Source organism: Neophocaena asiaeorientalis, unplaced genomic scaffold, assembly GCF_003031525.2.
Source record: "Neophocaena asiaeorientalis asiaeorientalis breed wild unplaced genomic scaffold, Neophocaena_asiaeorientalis_V1.1 scaffold136, whole genome shotgun sequence".
Lineage (NCBI taxonomy): Eukaryota > Metazoa > Chordata > Mammalia > Artiodactyla > Phocoenidae > Neophocaena > Neophocaena asiaeorientalis.
Genome location: NW_020185333.1, coordinates 1,426,814 through 1,445,928, shown reverse-complemented (window position 1 = coordinate 1,445,928; position 19,115 = coordinate 1,426,814). Strand labels below are relative to the sequence as shown.

General features: G+C 35.3%; 1 protein-coding gene and 1 non-coding gene across 2 annotated transcripts in view; both read left to right on the top strand.

Moving 5' to 3' along the window:
* The first annotated feature begins 235 nt into the window (after nt 1-235).
* GRAMD1C (GRAM domain containing 1C) overlaps nt 236-19,115 on the top strand; it is a 34,392-nt gene continuing 15,512 nt past the window's right edge. Inside the window, exons 1-5 of the mRNA XM_024735427.1 lie at nt 236-514; nt 3,301-3,419; nt 5,822-5,954; nt 9,137-9,296; nt 15,671-15,808. Of these exons, the coding sequence (XP_024591195.1) occupies nt 3,376-3,419; nt 5,822-5,954; nt 9,137-9,296; nt 15,671-15,808 (475 nt within the window). The 5' untranslated portion in view covers nt 236-514; nt 3,301-3,375. The remainder of the gene's footprint in view (nt 515-3,300; nt 3,420-5,821; nt 5,955-9,136; nt 9,297-15,670; nt 15,809-19,115) is intronic.
* Nucleotides 15,279-15,385, top strand: LOC112393272 (U6 spliceosomal RNA). The gene has a single exon (XR_003001872.1). It is a non-coding gene; the product is annotated as a U6 spliceosomal RNA (small nuclear RNA).

Below are 19,115 nucleotides of genomic sequence, written 5' to 3'. Positions count from 1 at the left end.
AAATCATATTGCAATAAGCATTTTACAGAATTGAGCATAGGCAAGTAATTTTCATTTGCATTTTTTTGTTTCTAATCAGTGTGTAGAACAGAAGAAATAGGGAACTGTCTCTTTAATAAAACCCTGTTTACCTACCCTCTTCTAGTAGGAGTGGCTTAGGAACCTGTAGAGTGAGGTGTAACTTCCAATTCTGCATTCTGAAGGGCAGCCTTGGATAAGAGTGCTGATACTACAAACCAGGAAGTGACAAATCATTTGCCTTAAATTATAGTAGAGCTTGTCTTTTATAAGGAAAACTTCTCATAACAAAACTAGAAGATTGAAGCATGGTTGTCACTAAATGTTTGGAACTCTGCTGCAGATAAAGACTTTGCAGTGTACTTAGAATACAAAGCTTTCTGGGCCAGAAATTGATCTGACTTTTGAGCCTTATCTGATTACTGCTTGATTCCTCTTTATTTTGTTCAAGTGCTCAGCTGGTTGAATGGGGAGCCTTCCTCCCTATTGTTAGCAGGTAGGTGGTCAGCCTTTGTTTAAAATTTAAGTTGTTTTTTAAGGTTACTTAACCCTGGTTCTGCTGCTGATTATTGAAAGAATTATGAATATCAGTCTGGGTATATGTTTTAATGTTTGAATATTCAGCATGGCTGTAAATAATCATTTTTGTGACTTTGTAGAAAAAGTCATTTTTTTAACAAATTAGCAAATCTATAGGGTGACAAGTTAAGTGAGTTCTATTTTGTTTTCTATTAACCTTATATGTTTAAATTTAATTAACAGATTAAAAGTATATTGAAGTTACTCTGTTATTAACTTCCTGATAGTATTTGATAATATATTTAAAACATTTATTGATGTAGTCAAATAAAATTGTATTTTTGTTGTTACTATTTTACTTATAAGTTTCATTTCTTTCACTCTTAGAACACTCTCTGAGTGTTTAGCTCATTGTTCAGCTACTTGCTTTAGTTTGTTTTTGGAATACTTTGATACCTATTATTTCAGAAGACTTTTTATAAAAGGTTAATCTTCCACAAGTATATTGAAATATTGCTTGTTTCTCTTTATAAAGTTAACCATGCATTTATGACACTAAAATTGTTTCAAAGATAACATCTTTGGAATATTGAGCTAATTATTAGCATGAGCTAATTGCTATTGTGAAAAAAAAAAAAGCCATTCACAAATGGTTCTTCTGGAGTGGGAATCAGAAATGCGTGTGGGTACCTTTAGGATCAAGAACAGTGGTTTCTTTCTCTACCACTAGTGATCCTTTTTTTCTTCTATGGACACTATGCTTCAAAAGACTTTTTGTCAACCAAATAAGTGGTGTATATTAAATAATAAAATGTTAGAACATTATCGTTAATTAGGGATACATTATTTCCAATGAGAGTTTCTTATCAGCCTGGAATAACCACTCTAGGTTAATATAATTCAGCTCCGAACCAAGAGGCCTTACATTTTACCTAGCTTGAAAAACTTTATTGTAGGTAACTGTTTGGATATTTTTGACTTTTTGAAATACTGATAGTAACATCTGAAGTTTCAACAACTGCTCTTATGGAATCTTAGTCATCTGGGAACTAGCAGTCTAAAGTGCAGAAATTCTGTTCTTAATATCTTTGAGTTTCCATGAAATGTAATGAAGGTCATCTAGTATAATGTAACAAACAAAGATACCATAGCATAGCTACTAGGCAGAGAGGAGAAACAGGGAAAAAGAAAAAAGGAAATGTGGTATTTGTCATTGGGAATATCTGTGAGGAATTCAAGGTGTCTGTTTGTTTTTGCCCCATAAAATTTCCCTATATTTATCGCTACTATTTACCCACTTAAAATTTTTACTCTGATTAGTCTGATAAATTGATAACTGACTTCAAAACAAATATTGCTTATGTTTTTCATGTATTTTATTCTATATTTTTATGTAGCTTCCCTCTCCCCAATTTTTTTATTTCTCCATTTCCTCTATTCATGTCCTTCCCTCAGCTTAGCTGAAGACCCTTCTGCAATGTGAAGCCTTATCTGATCACCCTAAACCACAGTAATATTTCTTTCCTTTAGATTTCTATATCATGTTGATTCTACCAGTTCTTTAGTACATAATAATGATATAGCTTGTCATATTTAACTTTTACTTAAAAGTTTGTAGTGTTTCTTCAACTAAATTATAGTTGTTTGAGAGCAAGTAGGACATCATTTTTATCTGTTTTAGCATCTAGTGCAGTGATACACATGTGGTAGTTCTAAATAAATATCTGTTGAATGAAAGAGATGTAAAGAATCTTGTCAACAGTTGCTTCAAGTGTTATGCTGCCTCCCTCTACCTTGCTTAATTATGTAATTAACCATCCATAATGTTTCTAAAAATCAGACTGTTGGTTGTCATACTATTATTGTTTTGGTTTTCCTTTGTAACACATGCATTTTTTATATTAGATTATTTAACACTGATATGATACCTACAAAGAAAGAACAAGCTGGACTTTATTAAAAATAAATAAAAATAAAAACGGAAATATTCTGAATTCCAGACTCTTGCATTTTATATTTTAGGAAAATATAATTTAAAATTTACTGATATGTGAGGTTTCAAATATAGTTAAAATATTCAGATACATTATGAATTAAGGGGAGGGATTCTGAACTGACGTTTGGTATTCTGAATGGTGATCCAGTCATCCTGGTTGGATTGCAGAATTTAAATCACAGTTTAGTAATTGCCAGAAAGGATGAACAAATTATTTTATAAAAAGAGGGTTTTAAATGTCTTACACCCATTGACAGTAGTTATTATATTACACTCTTTAAAATCATCATCTACCGGGCTTCCCTGGTGGCGCAGTGGTTGAGAGTCCGCCTGCCAATGCAGGGGACACGGGTTCGAGCCCTGGGCCGGGAGGATCCCACATGCCGCGGAGCGGCTAGGTCCGTGCGCCACAACTACTGCAGTCCGCACGCCTAGAGCCCGTGCTCTGCAGCAAGAGAGGCCACCGCAGTGAGAAGCCCGCACACCGCAACAAAGACACAACACAGCCAAAAATAAATAAATAAATTTATAAAAAAAAAAAATCATCATCTACCTATTCCCAGTATCAACTATGTCGGATACGTTTTGTTAACCCACTTTTTATAGATACAGAAAACTGATATCTAGAAAGGTGAAATAACTAACAAAGCCATACACTAGTAACTGCATAACAGGTCGTTTTGACTTCAGAATTCATGTTTTGAATCACTATGTTGTATACTATGTTATGTTTTCCAATAGTCAGGGTAATCTTTCTGTCATTCTAGAGCTTGACCAGACAGGAAGTCTGGCAGCTGCTCCAGCAGAACTATGGCACTGAGCTAGGCTTAAATGCTGAAGAGATGGAGAACTTGTCCCTGTCGATTGAGGATAACGTGCAGCCAAGGTACTGCAAAGTGTCTTAAAATGTCAAGATTTATTTCATCATTAATCAAAGCAGAATTATTTTAGACTTTACTAATTCAGGCTTTCTATTTATTCACCATCCAGTGAAATTTGCCTCTTGCTTCTCTGTAGTGGAATGAGTGAAAGGTGAGGACAGTGAATAGTTTGCTAAATTGGTAAGCAAATACAGGTCGGATGAGGAAATGTTCACTTTGTAACTGTGTCACCTGGGATTTGCTTAAAGCATGGGGTTAGTAAACCTTTTTATTAAGGATATGGAGAAGTACCTAGTGAAATCTCTGCACCTATAGATAACAATAAAGAAAATTAGCTGGAAGATATTTTAAGGGATAGAAAGATAATATGACTTTTCCTCAAGGCTACCCTAGCGTAGTACTTGACATGTAGTTGGCACTCAATAAATATTGAATGCATTAATGAAAGGAGCTTATAGCGCTACAGGGAATGCAAATAAATATAATACAGGGTTGGAAATGATAAGGGCCAAGAAGAGCAATAGATAATGTGGGAAAAATTCAGAGTGGAGAGAGATTATTTTTGACTGATGGGAATTCACTTGGAAGAGTGGACATTATTATTAACCTGTACAAATAAAAGTGCTTTTTGTCCAATGGTGATTGAGGTCAGAGCAATAAAAACAGCTAAGGATAATACATGAAAATTCTAGAGCAAACATTATGCTAAGTGAAAGGAGCCAGTCACAAAAGACCACATCTCGTCTTCATATTTATAGGAAATAGAGTCCAGAATCAGTAACTCCATAGAGATAGAAAGTAGATGGGCAGTTGCCAGGGACTGGGAGAAAGGGAGAGTGGAGAGTACAACTGCTGATGGGCACAGGGCTTCTTTTGGGGTGATAAAAATGTTCTAAAGTTAAATAGTGGTGATGACTGCACAACTCTGTAAATCACTGTATTGTACACTGTAAATGGGGTGAACTTTATGATATATGAATTATACCTTAATAAAAAATAAGGCAAATTATTTATTTAAAAATTCTGTAGTAAATAAGTCTTAAGGTGGAAATCTTTCAAAGTTTCATGTGTGTACAAAGATTTTATTCTATCTAGATAAGCCTTCTAGTTATACTGATCCTATTTATATTGTGTCAGCTCAGCATTAATATTTTACAGTCTTTTTTACATGGTTACACGTGTATATTTTATTAGTTTTCTGTAAAGTTAAAAATTTCCATTGGACTACTACTCTCCTTGTAAAGTTTACTAGGCTTGGGACTTCCCTGGATCCTCATTCCCTCTTCTGCTCTTTTTCTCATTCTTCCAATCTCTGAGACAAGCATATCTACCTCACACCTGTATTTCCTCAGCTCTTCCATCTTCTTTCTTTTCACTTTCAATCTTTCCTTCACTCTCCTCCCTCTTTTTATCTTCATTTCTCCACAATCCACCTCCATCCTTAAAATCCTCAAGTACAGACACTCAGCTGGTGGTCTTGTCTCCAGGAGCCGTTTTCCTTGTTTGGTTCCCTCAGAGTCCTGCTATTCTGCCTGGCCAGGAGTAACTGAGTAGTAGACCTAAGTATTATTTGGGTGGAGTAGAATAGGCTTTTTTAGCTTTTCTGTCTCTTTGTCAGGATAATATGGATTCAGATGTCAGGCAGCCACTTTATTTTAGGAGCACTTTAAGTCTAAACATAGCAATGATTACATGGGAATGCTAATTGCTCAATAAAGTTGAGGTCTGGAAATTAGATCCATTGTGCTGCTTTTATATTTAATACACTTTCCTGTTTTTCCCCCCCACTCCCTGAAAGAGGAAAAGAAGGTCCCAAGACATTTATTGTAATCTTGTTCCTATGACCATTTGAAAGCTTTTCCTTTAACCTTAGGAATTCCTGTTCTCAGGAACGAGAAGAACAAGAAGGGAGGCATGGACTGATGGATGGGCTCTGTGCTCAGACATCAGGAGCTTTCCCTTCCTGGAGTGATGTGCCATCTCAGCTGGTACTGAATCTGAAGGAAGGAGACGAGATCTAGAACTGCCTTCCGGTGTTGCCTGGCATCCAACTCAAACACCTACCCTGCACCTTTCGAAGCTTCTTCATTGTCCGCAACTGAAATTTAAATAAGCAACGTTCATTTTATTAGTTGCTGTTACGGCCACTTGTACTTGGTTAATTTCTTAATGGTTTCTGAAGTTTATAAAATCTTATATGAGCATATTTTATTTTCAGCAGTGGAGTCAATTTGCATGTGATTTAAGAAGATAGCTTTGTTATAAGTAGAAGCTTATTTGTTACATTACAAAAAAAAAATTTGTTGTCCAAGTGCTTTATAATAGAAAAGGACCTCAGTGAGGAGACTGAATCAGCTATTTGTGCGGAAGTGACCTTGTTTATGCTTCTATGATGTGTTTCTTACAGAAGTCCAAGAAGAAGCAGCTTGGATGGCTGTGGGGAGAGAGATGAAAAATTATCCAAGCCAATCAGTTTTACCCGTGAATCAATTAGTCGGGTTTCAGAAACAGAGTCAATTGATGGAAATCCACAAAAAGGGGTTAGTATATGATATCCCTTTCAAAATCTGTCTGATACTGCCATGTGTTCATCACAATGGACCTTTTAAAATCTGTCTGATACTGCCATGTGTTCATCACAATGGACCTTTTAAAATCTGTCTGATACTGCCATGTGTTCATCACAATGGAAGAGAAAATAAAAATACAATATACAAAATGTTTAAAAACTTAAGATGTCAGGCTGCTCTTGTATTTTAGGACAAGAGTTTTAAGCCTGTAAGTTGCAGAGGTTGTATGGGAATAATATGTGGTTCTGTTCAGAGCTGGATATGGTGCAGAGTTACCAGGCAGCTCCCTGAGCATCAGTCTGTAAGGGGGATAGACATCATTAAAAATATGATAAGGTGGAGAAATTCATAGTTAGCAGAATTTTTCCCGTAGTAGGTAGTGTGCGTAGTGGAAAGAATCTGTTTTGAAGGGGAGAGGAGAACTCTGAGCACCATGCTTGAATAACAATAGATGCTTGTTAAGCTGATTACTAAAGCAGGCACATCCAGTTAATTACTGGGCTTCATAGTTAGTTAGTTTCTTTCTTTCTTTTTTCAAGTATTATTATAAGCCCTTCAATTTTTTTAAATTTCAGTGAGTTTCTATCACTTGAATAGGCGGACTCTCAACCACTGCGCCACCAGGGAAGCCCTGTTACTACTTTTTATACTCAGTTTGTCCCCTCTGCCAATGGGAGCCCCTTCAGGTTGGCTCCTTTGTCCTTTTGAAATAATCAGTAGTCTTTGATGACTTCCTTTCTTTCTGGTACAATAATGTGTCCTAGGCACATTTTGTTTGTATACTTTCTGTCCCAGACTAAGTACCAGCCATTTTTTCTAATGAGCCATAGTTTTAATGAAGAATGGTACTTAGGCCACATTCTGAGTGCTAAGAGTGTACAACTTTTGTTCTTCTGATTGGGGATGCAAGTTTGGGGCCAATGTTGAATTTCTTGTTTTAGATCAGAGCATTGGCTTCAAATCCTACCTCTGCCACTTGCTAACTGTATGACCTTAAATAAATTAACTTAATTCCTTAACCTTTCTATGCTTTTGTTTTCTCAACTATAAGATGAGGACACTTACCCCACAGGGTTTTTTAATAAGGACTAAATGAATTAATATATGTGAAAATGCATTGAACAGTCCCTAGCACATATTAAGTATTCAATAGCCATAAGCTATTATGATTGAAGGTGAATCTGTGTGTGGCCAGCAGTGGACTTTTTCTACCTTCTCTCGAGCTCCCAGCATCTGCTGTGAATAAATGTTGGGGAAACATTGAAACAGAATATATTTATGTAAAAGGCCACCAAGTTATAAACTTGTCTCAGGCAATTATCACGCACCTATCTCAGTCTGATTTTGTGTTGTGGATTTCACGTAAAACTTATTCATCAAGAGACCCTTGGAAACTTACTGCTGGTGTAAGGGAGGTGATTCTGAATGCTAATCCCCTTGTACGTTCTCACTGAGAAGACCAAACCACTCAATTTTGGGGTGGTAACAGGACAGGGGATCTCTTACAGTCCCCTCCTCCTTTTACAAAAGTCTGACTTTGAGGACTGGGTTCTCAGACAATGTCTTCTGTACCTGCTCTTGGGACAGTTAACCTGTTGGTCCTTGCTTCTAGTTTTGTCCCTAAAGGAAGTCATATGTTCTCTAATGAAAGGGAATGGAATGTAGAGGAATAATTTAATGTTTTAAGATTGATTATATATTCATTGATGTTTAGTATAGATGTTTTCAGGTTATGGAATACAAGTAATTTAGAAGTTTGGTCCTTTTTTTCCTTTTGCACTCAAGAGCAGTAAAGTGAGATTCTCAGATATCATGAATATCATATGTCACTTAATTTGTTTCATTTTTACTTCCAACAGAGTTGGAAATAACAAAAAGTTAGAAATAACATTTTTTCCAAGAATAAAATAGGTTTTTCTTAAGTTATAAACTTAATACTCTTTGTAAAAAATCAGGAAATATAGAAAAATATACAAAGAAATAAAAATTGTCCAGATGCTAACCATTCAAAGATAGGGACTGTTACTTTTCCTATAAGTATCTGTCCATGTTCTTTATAATAGGAACTATATCTTAATTAGAAACAACAGGAGTAATATGTGTGGAAAGTTACTCTACTTAGCATCTAAAGAGACCCTGGGTCAGCTAATAAACTTGTTGCTTCGTAGTGTGGAACTCCGAAATAAATCAAGTCTTGATTTTAACAATACTCTCTGATTGAAATCAGTCCTCGACTAGGATAGTATAATCCTTTAATAAATTGAGTCCCGGGGCCCGGTTGTTATTCTGCTTTCTGAGCGGCCAATGGAAACCAGTCTCCTCCCTGGAGCTGCTTCTGTTGTTAAGTGCTGCTCAAAGATCTCATGAGGCAGGAAGTTATAGATACACTTTTGCTGTCTTTCATCTGCTTATACACAGACAATGCAAGAAAGTACATTGCTGTGTAGTTTATATTTATCACACTGTTCTATTAAGCCTAATTATAATACTGTTCTACTTGAATACTACTAACATAGCAATAGCATTCATACTTTAATGCCTAATATTAAATTTATTATAGAAATGACATATCTTTATTAAGCCATTCCCAGAAAGTATGGATAGCGGTATATATTGAATATATTTTAATGCCCAATTCCTTAGTCCCTTAACAGCAAAGCCAACTCTGTTCTTATGGGTTTGCTGTGAAATTAATTTTCCCTTTTAATCTTTTCTCCCTCACTGTTCTCTTATGTGACTTTTATCTCTCTTTTTTCTTTCCCTTTCCCCTTTAGTTACTGGTCTTAAGAGATGGGTGAGTTCTCTTCCTTGAGGTGATGGGGCAGGTATTGTCTGGGGAAACTAACTGGGTTTGACTCCTTTCCTTTTCACACCCCAAAGAACTGACTGTTCTATTATTTTTGTCCTTTGTCCCCTTTCTCTTCGACCTAAGTGATTCACATGTTGTTAATTGTCTGTGAGTTCTTTTTTTGTGATGTTCTTCATAAATTTATTGTTCATTAATGTATAAGAAGATGACTTTAGGATAGTCTATGTTATCTACCAATATTTTTTGGACTGAATTGGAAATGTGATACAAGCATAACAATTTTTTCAAAAAGCAGTATTTCAAAGTGTCTTTATTATTAAAGATCTTATTGTTTGCTTTTTAGGGGTTAGGGAAAGAGGAACCCCAGAGTGAGAAACAGATCAAAAATCCTTCACTAACTTCAGAAAAGAGGTTAAGTAGACTGTCATCAAAATCACTGGACTTGAATAAAAATGAATATCTTTCTTTGGACAAAAGCAGCACTTCAGATTCTGTTGATGAAGGTAAAGAATTTCTTATAAATTTTAGTAAAATTTCAGTTACGTCTTTTAATGTTTACTTTTATATTAAATGTGTGCAAATTGAGCATTTGGTTTTTGCATTAGATACAGTCTCACTCTATAATGAACCAAAAAAGGATGGAAGTTAATAAGAAATAGAGGAAAGGGGCTCATAATCTAACCTCTCTCCACTTTTCAGAAGCCTGGAATTTGAAAATCTTCATCACATTTAGCTTTTAACGTCCCAAGCCTTAAGATGGGGGAGATGAAGCAGTAACAAGGGAAAAGCAATTTTTTTCTTTTTATCCATGACTCATTTGTAACTGGATGTTGTGCTTCTTATCTCCCTCACTTATTTTTCTCCTCCTCCAACCTCCTTCCCCTCTGGCAACCTTCCCCTCTGGCAAATTCACTTGTTTGTTCTCTGTATCTATGACTGTTTCTGTTATGTTTGTTCATTGTTTTGTTTTTTAGATTCCACATATAAGTGAAAGCATACAGTATGTGTCTTTGTCTGACTTATTTCACTAAGCATAATACCCTCTAGGTCCATCTATGTCAAAAACGGCAAGATTTCATTCTTTTTTATGGTTGAGTAATATTCCATTGTGTGTGGGTGTGTGTGTGTGGGGGGGTGTGGGTGTGTATATATATATATATATATGTGTGTACACACACACACACACACCCACACACACCACACCTTCTTTATCCATTTACCTTCTTTATCCATTTATCTGTTAATGGGCACTTAGGTTGCTTCCATATCTTGGCTACTGTAAATAATGCTACAGTGAACATAGTGGGGTGCATATATCTTATTGAATTAGTGTTTTCGTTTTCTTCAGATAAATACCCAGGAGTGGAATTGCTGGATTGTATGGTAGTTCTATTTTTAATTTTTTGAGGAACCTACATACTATTTTCCATAGTAACTGCACCAGTTTACATTCCCACCAACAGTGCACAAGGGTTCCCTTTTCTCCACATCCTCCCCAGTACTTGTCATTTGCTGTCTTTTTGATGACAGCCATTCTGACAGGTGTGGGTTGGTACCTCGTTGTAGTTTTGGTTTGCATTTCCCTGATGATTAGTGATGTTGAGCATCTTTTCATGTGCCAGTTGGCCATCTATATGTCTTCTTTGGAAAAATATCTATTCAGGTCCTCTACTCATTTCATTTTTTAGTCAGGTGGTTTTCAGTTGTTGAGTTGTATGAGTTATTTGTATATTTTGGATATTAACCCCTTATCAGATATATCGTTTGCAAATGTCATCTCCCATTCTAGTCAGCCTTTTCATTTAGATTATAGTTTCTTTCACTGTGCAAAAGCTTTTTTGTTTGATCTAGTCCCATTTATTTATTTTTGCTTTTATTTATCTTGCCAGAGGTGATATACACAAAAAAATACTGATAAGAAAGCTGTCAAAGAATGTACTGCTTATGTTTTCTTCTAGAAGTTTTATGGTTTCAGGTCTTATATTCGAGTCTTTAATACCATTTGAGTTTAAAAAAATCATAATAAAAATCTTCATGGTGTAACACTATAATTTTACTACTTTCCTTAACCACAAAAAAAAAAGAGAAAGAGATTCAAAAGTAGAGAATATAATAAAAATAAAAAGCAGTTGCTTAAGGGAAACTTTATAGCAAATCATATTCTCTTTACTTTCTCTTAAGTTAGAACCAATAACCTAGGGCTTGTCATGATTATCAAATGGGCATTTCAAGGAATTTGTTTTCTTTTTAGCTGTAAGATTATTGACACTGAAGTCAGTGAAGTGAGGAGACAATGGGAAAGATCTAGGGTAGTGACTACTTTCAAATTTCAAGAACGGAGTAATGCCAGTGAAGTTTTGCTATACCTGCTTTTGTACCAGCATGTTATATTAATATTCCTACCAGAATATTGGTGATGGGGATGTTGTAGTGGTTTGGATCTGTCTGGCATGATTGTATTTGCTAGTCCACTTACTGTTCGGCTTAGACCTGGTTTGGGAACCCCTGCAGGCTGTTTACTAAATCCATGAAGACTAAAACTAGATCCAAGGCAAATCTAAATCAAATCCAAATCACGTCCAAATCTAAAATCAAATCCAAATCCAAAACCAAACCAAGACCAAATCCTTGAGAACCAAATCCAAATCAGATTCACCCTTGGTTTGGAAACACTGAAGCATCTCTGATGAAAACTAAACCCACGCTCTTAAAAACGTAAATAAAAATAAACAAGTCCCTAAAATATCATAGAATGCATTAAGAAGACAGTTGATGTGTTCTTTTGAAAAGATAGTTGACAGGAAGTTTTTTTATAAAATGGTCAAGCACCAGGAATGACTAGACTCTCTTGGTGTCCTTACCATTCATGCTTGGGTACGCAGCCCTGTGAATTAGTTATCCCCTGCCTGCTTGAACCTCTAACTGTAGGAAGATCTACTCTGGCACCCAGTGGCCAGACACGTAAGTGACAGCAAAACGGGGATTTTTTTCCCCTCTTTTTTCTCACCTGCTCTTTTATAAGAATGGTCCTTTAAAACAAATGCCTTACTTTCTTTATTGAGTTCCTATAAAATTAACATTAATGATTAAAGGATAACATTAAAACTCACATAAGCTGTGTCTTTACCTAGAAATAAACAAAGAAATAATAGTGATGTAGTTTCTGTATTGCATGTGAGCCCTAATCACCCATTTTTAGAAAATGGAAGATAAAAAAATTGTGTGTCCTTAGTTACTCAGTTAAACTCCAAATTACCTAATTTTCTTGCATACCTACCTAATACACTTTTCACACATCCTCAAAATACTATCAACATCTGGTTTAAGTTTTATTCATGTCCAGGTCCTTTTCATACTTATGTCTCAATTTTCCCACGATTTCCACTGGCCACTTTCAAACTTATACGCTTGAAATAGTATTTCTTCTTTATTGGAAATAATAACCTGCTACTAAGTTGAGCAGTATTCCTTTCCCCATTTAAAATGCCACCTGCTAGCTCAATAAATTTCCAGCAATATTATTGGTGATGTTATTTAGGTAGGAAGCTTTAAAGTACCATGAATTTAATAAATAAATAATCCCAAGGACTTCCTTGGTGGTCCAGCGGTTAAGACTCCATGCTCACAATGCAGGGGTCCGGGTTCGATCCCTGGTCAGGGAACTTGATCCCGCATGCATGCCGCAACTAAAGATCGTGCACGTCGCAACAAAGATTCCGCATGCCGCAACTAAGACCCGGCACAGCCAAATAAATAAATATTAAAAAAAATAATCCCAGGTGGAAATAGTTTATTTCATATCCTTACTTCCTCAAACACATTTACATACAAAAAGTATTACTGTTAATTTCCAGCAGCAATACCACAGATTATGTTTTATCAGTCACGATATAGAACATTTTATCGAATAATGGAGTTTAAATGAAATATGAAGATATTGTATTGAAATATTTTATATAAGTGTAATTTATGTCCTTCTTAAATGTGAACAGGAAACTTACTTTTGAAAAATTATAGTTCCAGGACTCCTTAGAGAAATGGCTGCTTCTAGGGCCCAGTTGGGGAATATACAAAATGAACCTGGAACATCTTGTAGTGCCAGAATATAAAGAAGTGCTTGAAAAAGAAAAAAAGAGGCATGTCGTAAGGACATAGGAGTCAACCTGAAAGAACTTCTAATGGCCAAACAAAAAAAAATGTGAGCAGCAAAATAAATAATGATAATACTGCATTATAACCTAAAGTATAAAATAATTATTCATAAGTCCATACTGATACCAATGATTATTGAATAAATATATAAATGGGGGAGCAAGCAAGAGTCTTCCTTACAGAGTTCCAAATAATATATGTAGATACTCCCCTTTCCAGGAGGTGGGGCTTAATTCTCCTCCCCTTGAGTATGGGCTGAACTTAGTGACTCATTTCTAACAAATAGAATGTGGAAAGAGGAAAATAATACTTTTGAAGTGGAGAAGCCTGCCAGACACCACCAAGTGATCAAGGTTAACATCATCATAAGTCATGCTGATATGTGTACACCCTGAGTTTGAAGAGAAGGGTACTTCATCTCTGTGGTATTCTTCCCCAAAATCCAAACCCCAGTCTAATCATGAAAAAAACCCACCTCAGATGAACCCTAATTGAGGGACATTCTATATAATACCTGACCTGTACTTTTCAAATGTATAAGGGCACTGAAAAACAAGGAAAAAGTGAGGAACTGTCATAGATTGGAGGAGACTAAGAAGATAACAACTAAATTCAACATGGGACTTTGGGTTGGGTTCTTGAACAGAAAGGGACATTACTGGAAAAAATAGGAATAAAGCCTAGTTTAGTTAATTGTACCTCTAAAATTATTAAAAAATAAAAAGTTTAAAAATGTGATTGCAAATTTAAAGTCCTATAAGTAAAAGTAGACCCTAAGATTTTTTGCATTTTCCATAGTCACTTCTTCATTCAAAAAGTTATTTAACACTTATTGTGTGCCAAACGTAATATACTTAGGTGTTTGAAATCAACATGATCCCTGCCCACATAGAACTTAGAGTCTAGCGCAGGAGAGAGACAATACACAAGTCACTAAGCCAATAAAAATATAATTACAAATTGGGATAAGTTCTGTGAAGGTGACGGGCAGGATTAATAGAATCACGTGTATTTGTTTGCTTTCTTTGTGAATACATGAATTATTTTTACAATGAACATGTATTACTTCTATGTCAGAAAAAGCTATTTCTCAAGCCTAATTAGGAAGTTGCCTCACAGAACCTTAGTTAATTGCCTAGTTTCAGTGATTCATTTCTATGCCCAAGTAGCCATTACTTGAAATTGCAGTGAATAGCTTTTGCCTACACATAGTATTGTTGCAGGGAGAAGGTAAATCAGTATCTACCCGATGTCCCTAAGTTCTTTGCACCTGTAGCAAAATAGGGAGACACAAACCATTTCATGAGGGAGAAAAACCAACAGCTGGGGTGAAGGCAGAGCTAGAAGAGTTTTTCTGATGCTTAAACCACTATCTTTTACTTTAAGTGACTGCTTCTCATGGCTTAACATGGACAGATGCTTGACACAGATAATTCTTAAGAGTTTGATTTGTGAACTGTGGGGAGCTTTTGTCACAGTTGTCATTCTGTACTGACAGGCATAATCCTTGAAATAATAAATAATCCCAGCCCTGAAATCATTAAAATTTCACATTGGATTGCTTTATTCTATTTCCTTTATTCTACCAGGCTCCTATTCCTAGATGTCCCTTTTTTTTTTTTCATTTCCTTTTAATTCTTCTAAGTTAAACTCCTTGAACTATAAAATAGAGGTTTAGTTTGTGTGCTCTGGAGCTACAGTGAATTCAAATTCCAATTCAGTCACTCACTAGCCACAGAGCTTCGGGGAGTTTCAGCAATTCTCTCAGTGTCTCAGTTTTCTCCTCTGTACGATGGAGATGAAGATGTTAATACCTCTTATCTCACAGGATTGCTGTGAGGATAAGAGGAGTGAATATTTGTAACGTGCTTAGCACAATACCTGCCATATGCTAAGTACCATAGATTCCTGGGCTCTTTTATGCAGTGTTTCCAGGGAACATGAGGAGAGGTGAGCAGATGTTGCTTCTTCATTTGCTACCAGGAGTTTTCAACATAATTATCGCTGTCAAATTCTTAGAAAAATGTAATATTCCGTTGGGCTTTATTTAGCTTTGAAGAATACTTTTCAGAAGGATTTCCTTTAATGTGTGGTATTGAGAGTAGGTAGTGGATACAGTGATACTTGTCTTGGGGGAGTGAGCTTCAAGTCAAATTTGAAACACTGTTCAGGCTAGTAAGTTAGTGAGTGCAACAGAGAGATATTCGAGTCATTCATGACTTAGTAATTACCGAATGTTTGCGTATTCAGAAATAGGACCTGCTATTCACCGTGGTAGATACCACCCTATGTGTCTCAATACTGCCCTTGTCACTCTTGAAATATTTTTTTGAGTGCTCGCTTTGGCAGCACATATACTAAAATTGGAATGATACAGAGAAGATTAGCATGGCCCCTACACAGGGATGACACACAAATTCATGAAATATTCTCTTGAATGATATATTATGGTAGTTTGATATTCAAGTTAAATATTTCTATGTCTTTTGGGTTTTGACTGAACTATTGATCATGTATAGTTTAATTACTATATACTATTATGTATAGTTATACATAGTACATAGGTATATAATACCAATTTAGAGTTTTAATAGTGTCCTGTAATGTGCTGATCATTGTAATCACACGTAAAAACCATTTTGTGCCCCAAACAAACAAAACAAAACCTTGAAATTACCTTTCCTTGATGTCTTCACTCTTTGTTCCATGTTTTTTGTTTCCCCAGAAAATATTCCTGAGAAAGATCTTCATGGAAGACTTTATATCAACCGTGTTTTTCGTATCAGTGCTGAGAGAATGTTTGAGTTGCTGTTCACCAGTTCACGCTTTATGCAGATATTTGCCAGTTCTAGAAATATAATAGGTTGGTCTTGTGTTCTTATCTAATGATAAATTTGGGAGAATTTTATTATCCTTAGAGGCTTGAGCTTATGTAAATTGATTTATGTTGTCAAGGGGAAAATTTAGACAGGCTTCCATTTTATTTTGGTGATGTATAAACTAGTGTTTAGGTGTTTTGGCTAAAATCACACGTAAATAGTACAATTGTCCAATTAGTCAGGTCCTACCTACAATTAAGTTCAGACCCTTTGAGAACTAAAACTCCATTCATTTATTAATGTAGCAGTTTAGTTGGGTTGAACCACCTTTAAAAGGGTTCTACTGTGGAAAAATTGGATTCTAGTAGAGTATAAATTGGTGCAATCACTTTGCTAAATGGTTTGGCAGTATCTACTAAAGCTGACTCCACAATTCTACTATTAGGTATATATAACCTTCAGAAATGGGTACATGTGTATTCTGAATGACATGTACTGCAGTGTTCATAGCAGCATTATTTATAATGGCCCCCAAACTCAAAAAACAGCCCAAGTATCCACCAATAATAGAATGGATAAACAGATTGTGTACGTTCACACAAAAGAATACTGTATAGCAATGAAAAAAAAACACCTGCTACTTATAATAATATGAGTAAATCTTACTGATATTATGTAGTATTAAGCAAAAGAAGCCAGACACAAAACAGTACGTACTGTGATTTCTTTATATAAAGTTCAAAAACAGGGAAAACTTATTTATGGGCATAAAATCAGCATACTAGTTAATTGCAGTTGGTAATTGGGTGGGTAAAGACTGGGAGGGGGCTTCTGGGATGCTGGTAAAGTTCTCTGTCTTGATCTGGGTAGTGGTACACGTGTGTGTTTTCTCTGTGCAAATTCATGGAAATTTGAGATTGCAGTGTCTATGGTCTACCTTAATGAAAATACCAAAAAAAAAAAAAAAGTTCCAGTTAGGAAGTTAGTTATAAAAAAGATTTTATTGATTATGTATTAAAAGTTCTATTTTGGTAAACATCTCAAATAAGCTTATAGTCAATTTGAAATTGAATTTATCCTAAATATTTCAAGATATTTTAGAAACTTTGGGAGCATGTGGTCTAGCTTGCTATATAAAATTAGAAATCAGCAGCGGCAGAGATCCATATAAGCCGAGTCATTTGATGTGGTCAAAGAGAAAGTTATTCTACAATCAATTTAAATATAGTTTATAATTTAGCCATTTTATTAACGATTAGATGTTATTCCTTTATTTGAAACTTTTATGTAAACATAATTACATATTCATAGATTATATCGTTGATATAGATTCAGTTGTAAAGAGTAATTTTTCCTTATTATTTATAGTAGAGTAGCAAAGCAGTTTCTAATTGATAGCTATTGAGTCTTGTGATTATATTAAGAATGTCATGTTTTTAAAAATCATTACTTTTTTCAGTGCTTCCAGTTTTTTTTTTAACTTATTTATTTTATTTATTTTTGGCTGCATTGGGTCTTCGTTGCTGTGTGTGGGCTTTCTCTAGTTGCGGAGAGCGGGGGCTACTCTTTGTTGCGTTGCGCGGGCTTCTCATTGCGGTGGCTTCTCTTATCGCGGAGCACCGGCTCTAGAGCGCAGGCTCAGTAGTTGTGGTGCACGGGCTTAGTTGCTCCGTGGCATGTGGGATCTTCCTGGACCAGGGCTCGAACCCGTGTACCCTGCATTGGCAGGCGGATTCTTAACCATTGAGCCACCAGGGAAGCCCCAGTTCTTCCAGTTTTAAAAATGTATAATACCTGAGGGATATAAATCTTTTCACTCAGTAGCTTATATTTAACTTATTATATCTGTTTTGAATCTATTTTGTATCTTTTTGCCATTCATGTCTACCTGGAGAACTTGCTATTTCAGAAGAGTAGGATACATAATTTCTCTTAATTTTCTAAGATGATGCCTGTTGATGTTGCACCACTATTTTTATGGCTGAAAAGGCCCACAAGAAACTAGCATGTTATTCCACGCTGGTACTAAATGAAGTTTGTTTTTTGAATCATAGCTGCATTTGGTGTCTGATATCATATCTAGCTTCAATATGGATGACTGTGTTTGCTATCTGATGCTATAAATGGCTTTGGGCAGCAAAGCCTTCTGGCTGACCACAAGTGTAAATAGTTATAGGCATGTTGCCTTTAGACCTAGAATTAGTCAGAAGGTTTGCCCCAAAAGAGATAATCTGCTTCTGATTGCACGCTATTATGTTATCTTCTGAACTTGTTACCTAGTAATCAAAGTTGTGTTTCTTGAGAATGGGTCTCAAAGCCTCCTTTCTAAAAATATCAAGAATTTAATGGGAAAGTTTAGTATGGTCAGTAATTTGTGGATTTAACCTAATTTCAGCATTAAAATAGCTACTGCTGGATCTATTTTTTAATAATGATTTTAAATTATTAAAAATGATGGTAATTCTTAATAATTTTCAATAAAAATGATCTAAATTGGATTCTTCTAAATCTTTGTTTACTATTGTATGACACTACTTTTGTAATTCAAAGCTCAGTTTTATGTCTTTTTATTCAACTTTTTAATTTTGAAAAAAATGTAAACCTTCAGAAAAGTTGCATGAATAGTATAATAAAACCTATACCCGTTACCTAGATTCACCAGTCTTTTTTCTTGTGGTAAAATGTACATAACATAAAATGTACTGTTTTAGCCATTTTTAAGTACAATTCCATGGCATTAAGTACATTCACATTTTGTCATGCAGCCATCAGTATCATCCATCTCTAGAACTTTTTCATCTTCCTAAACTGAAACTCTGTACCTATTAAACAATAACTCTGCATTTCCCCCTCTCCCTACGACCACTGTTCTACTTTCTGTCTCTGAAGTAGACGATGTTGTGGCACATTATGTTCAGTAGGCTTGTTGGCAACATTGGTGAAGATACAAGTGGGAGAGACACTTTCATCTTTGTTGATAGTTGCTTTGTTGAATGGTGTGCAGTTTTAATGGCAGAATTCAATGATATCTTTAAATTCTGTTGCTGATTAACAATGGACTATTTGTATAATTTTTCTGAAACAGGCTGACATATGACTAAAGTGATCTTTTGAAAAGTTTTATAATTAATTCTATATCTCTTTCTTGGACAACTAAATAAATCATTTTTACAGCAAATTCTGTATTGTAGATCCCATGGTTTGTAATGTTGCCTTTTTAATTTGCTTGCACAATTTTTCTAGATATGCAAAAGGCAGCTTCAGGATCCCTCATTAAATCTCTAGGCCTAAGTAAATGAAAGAAGTTGAGCAAAATTGGATATATCATAAAGCCTTGCTTCAATCCTTTGA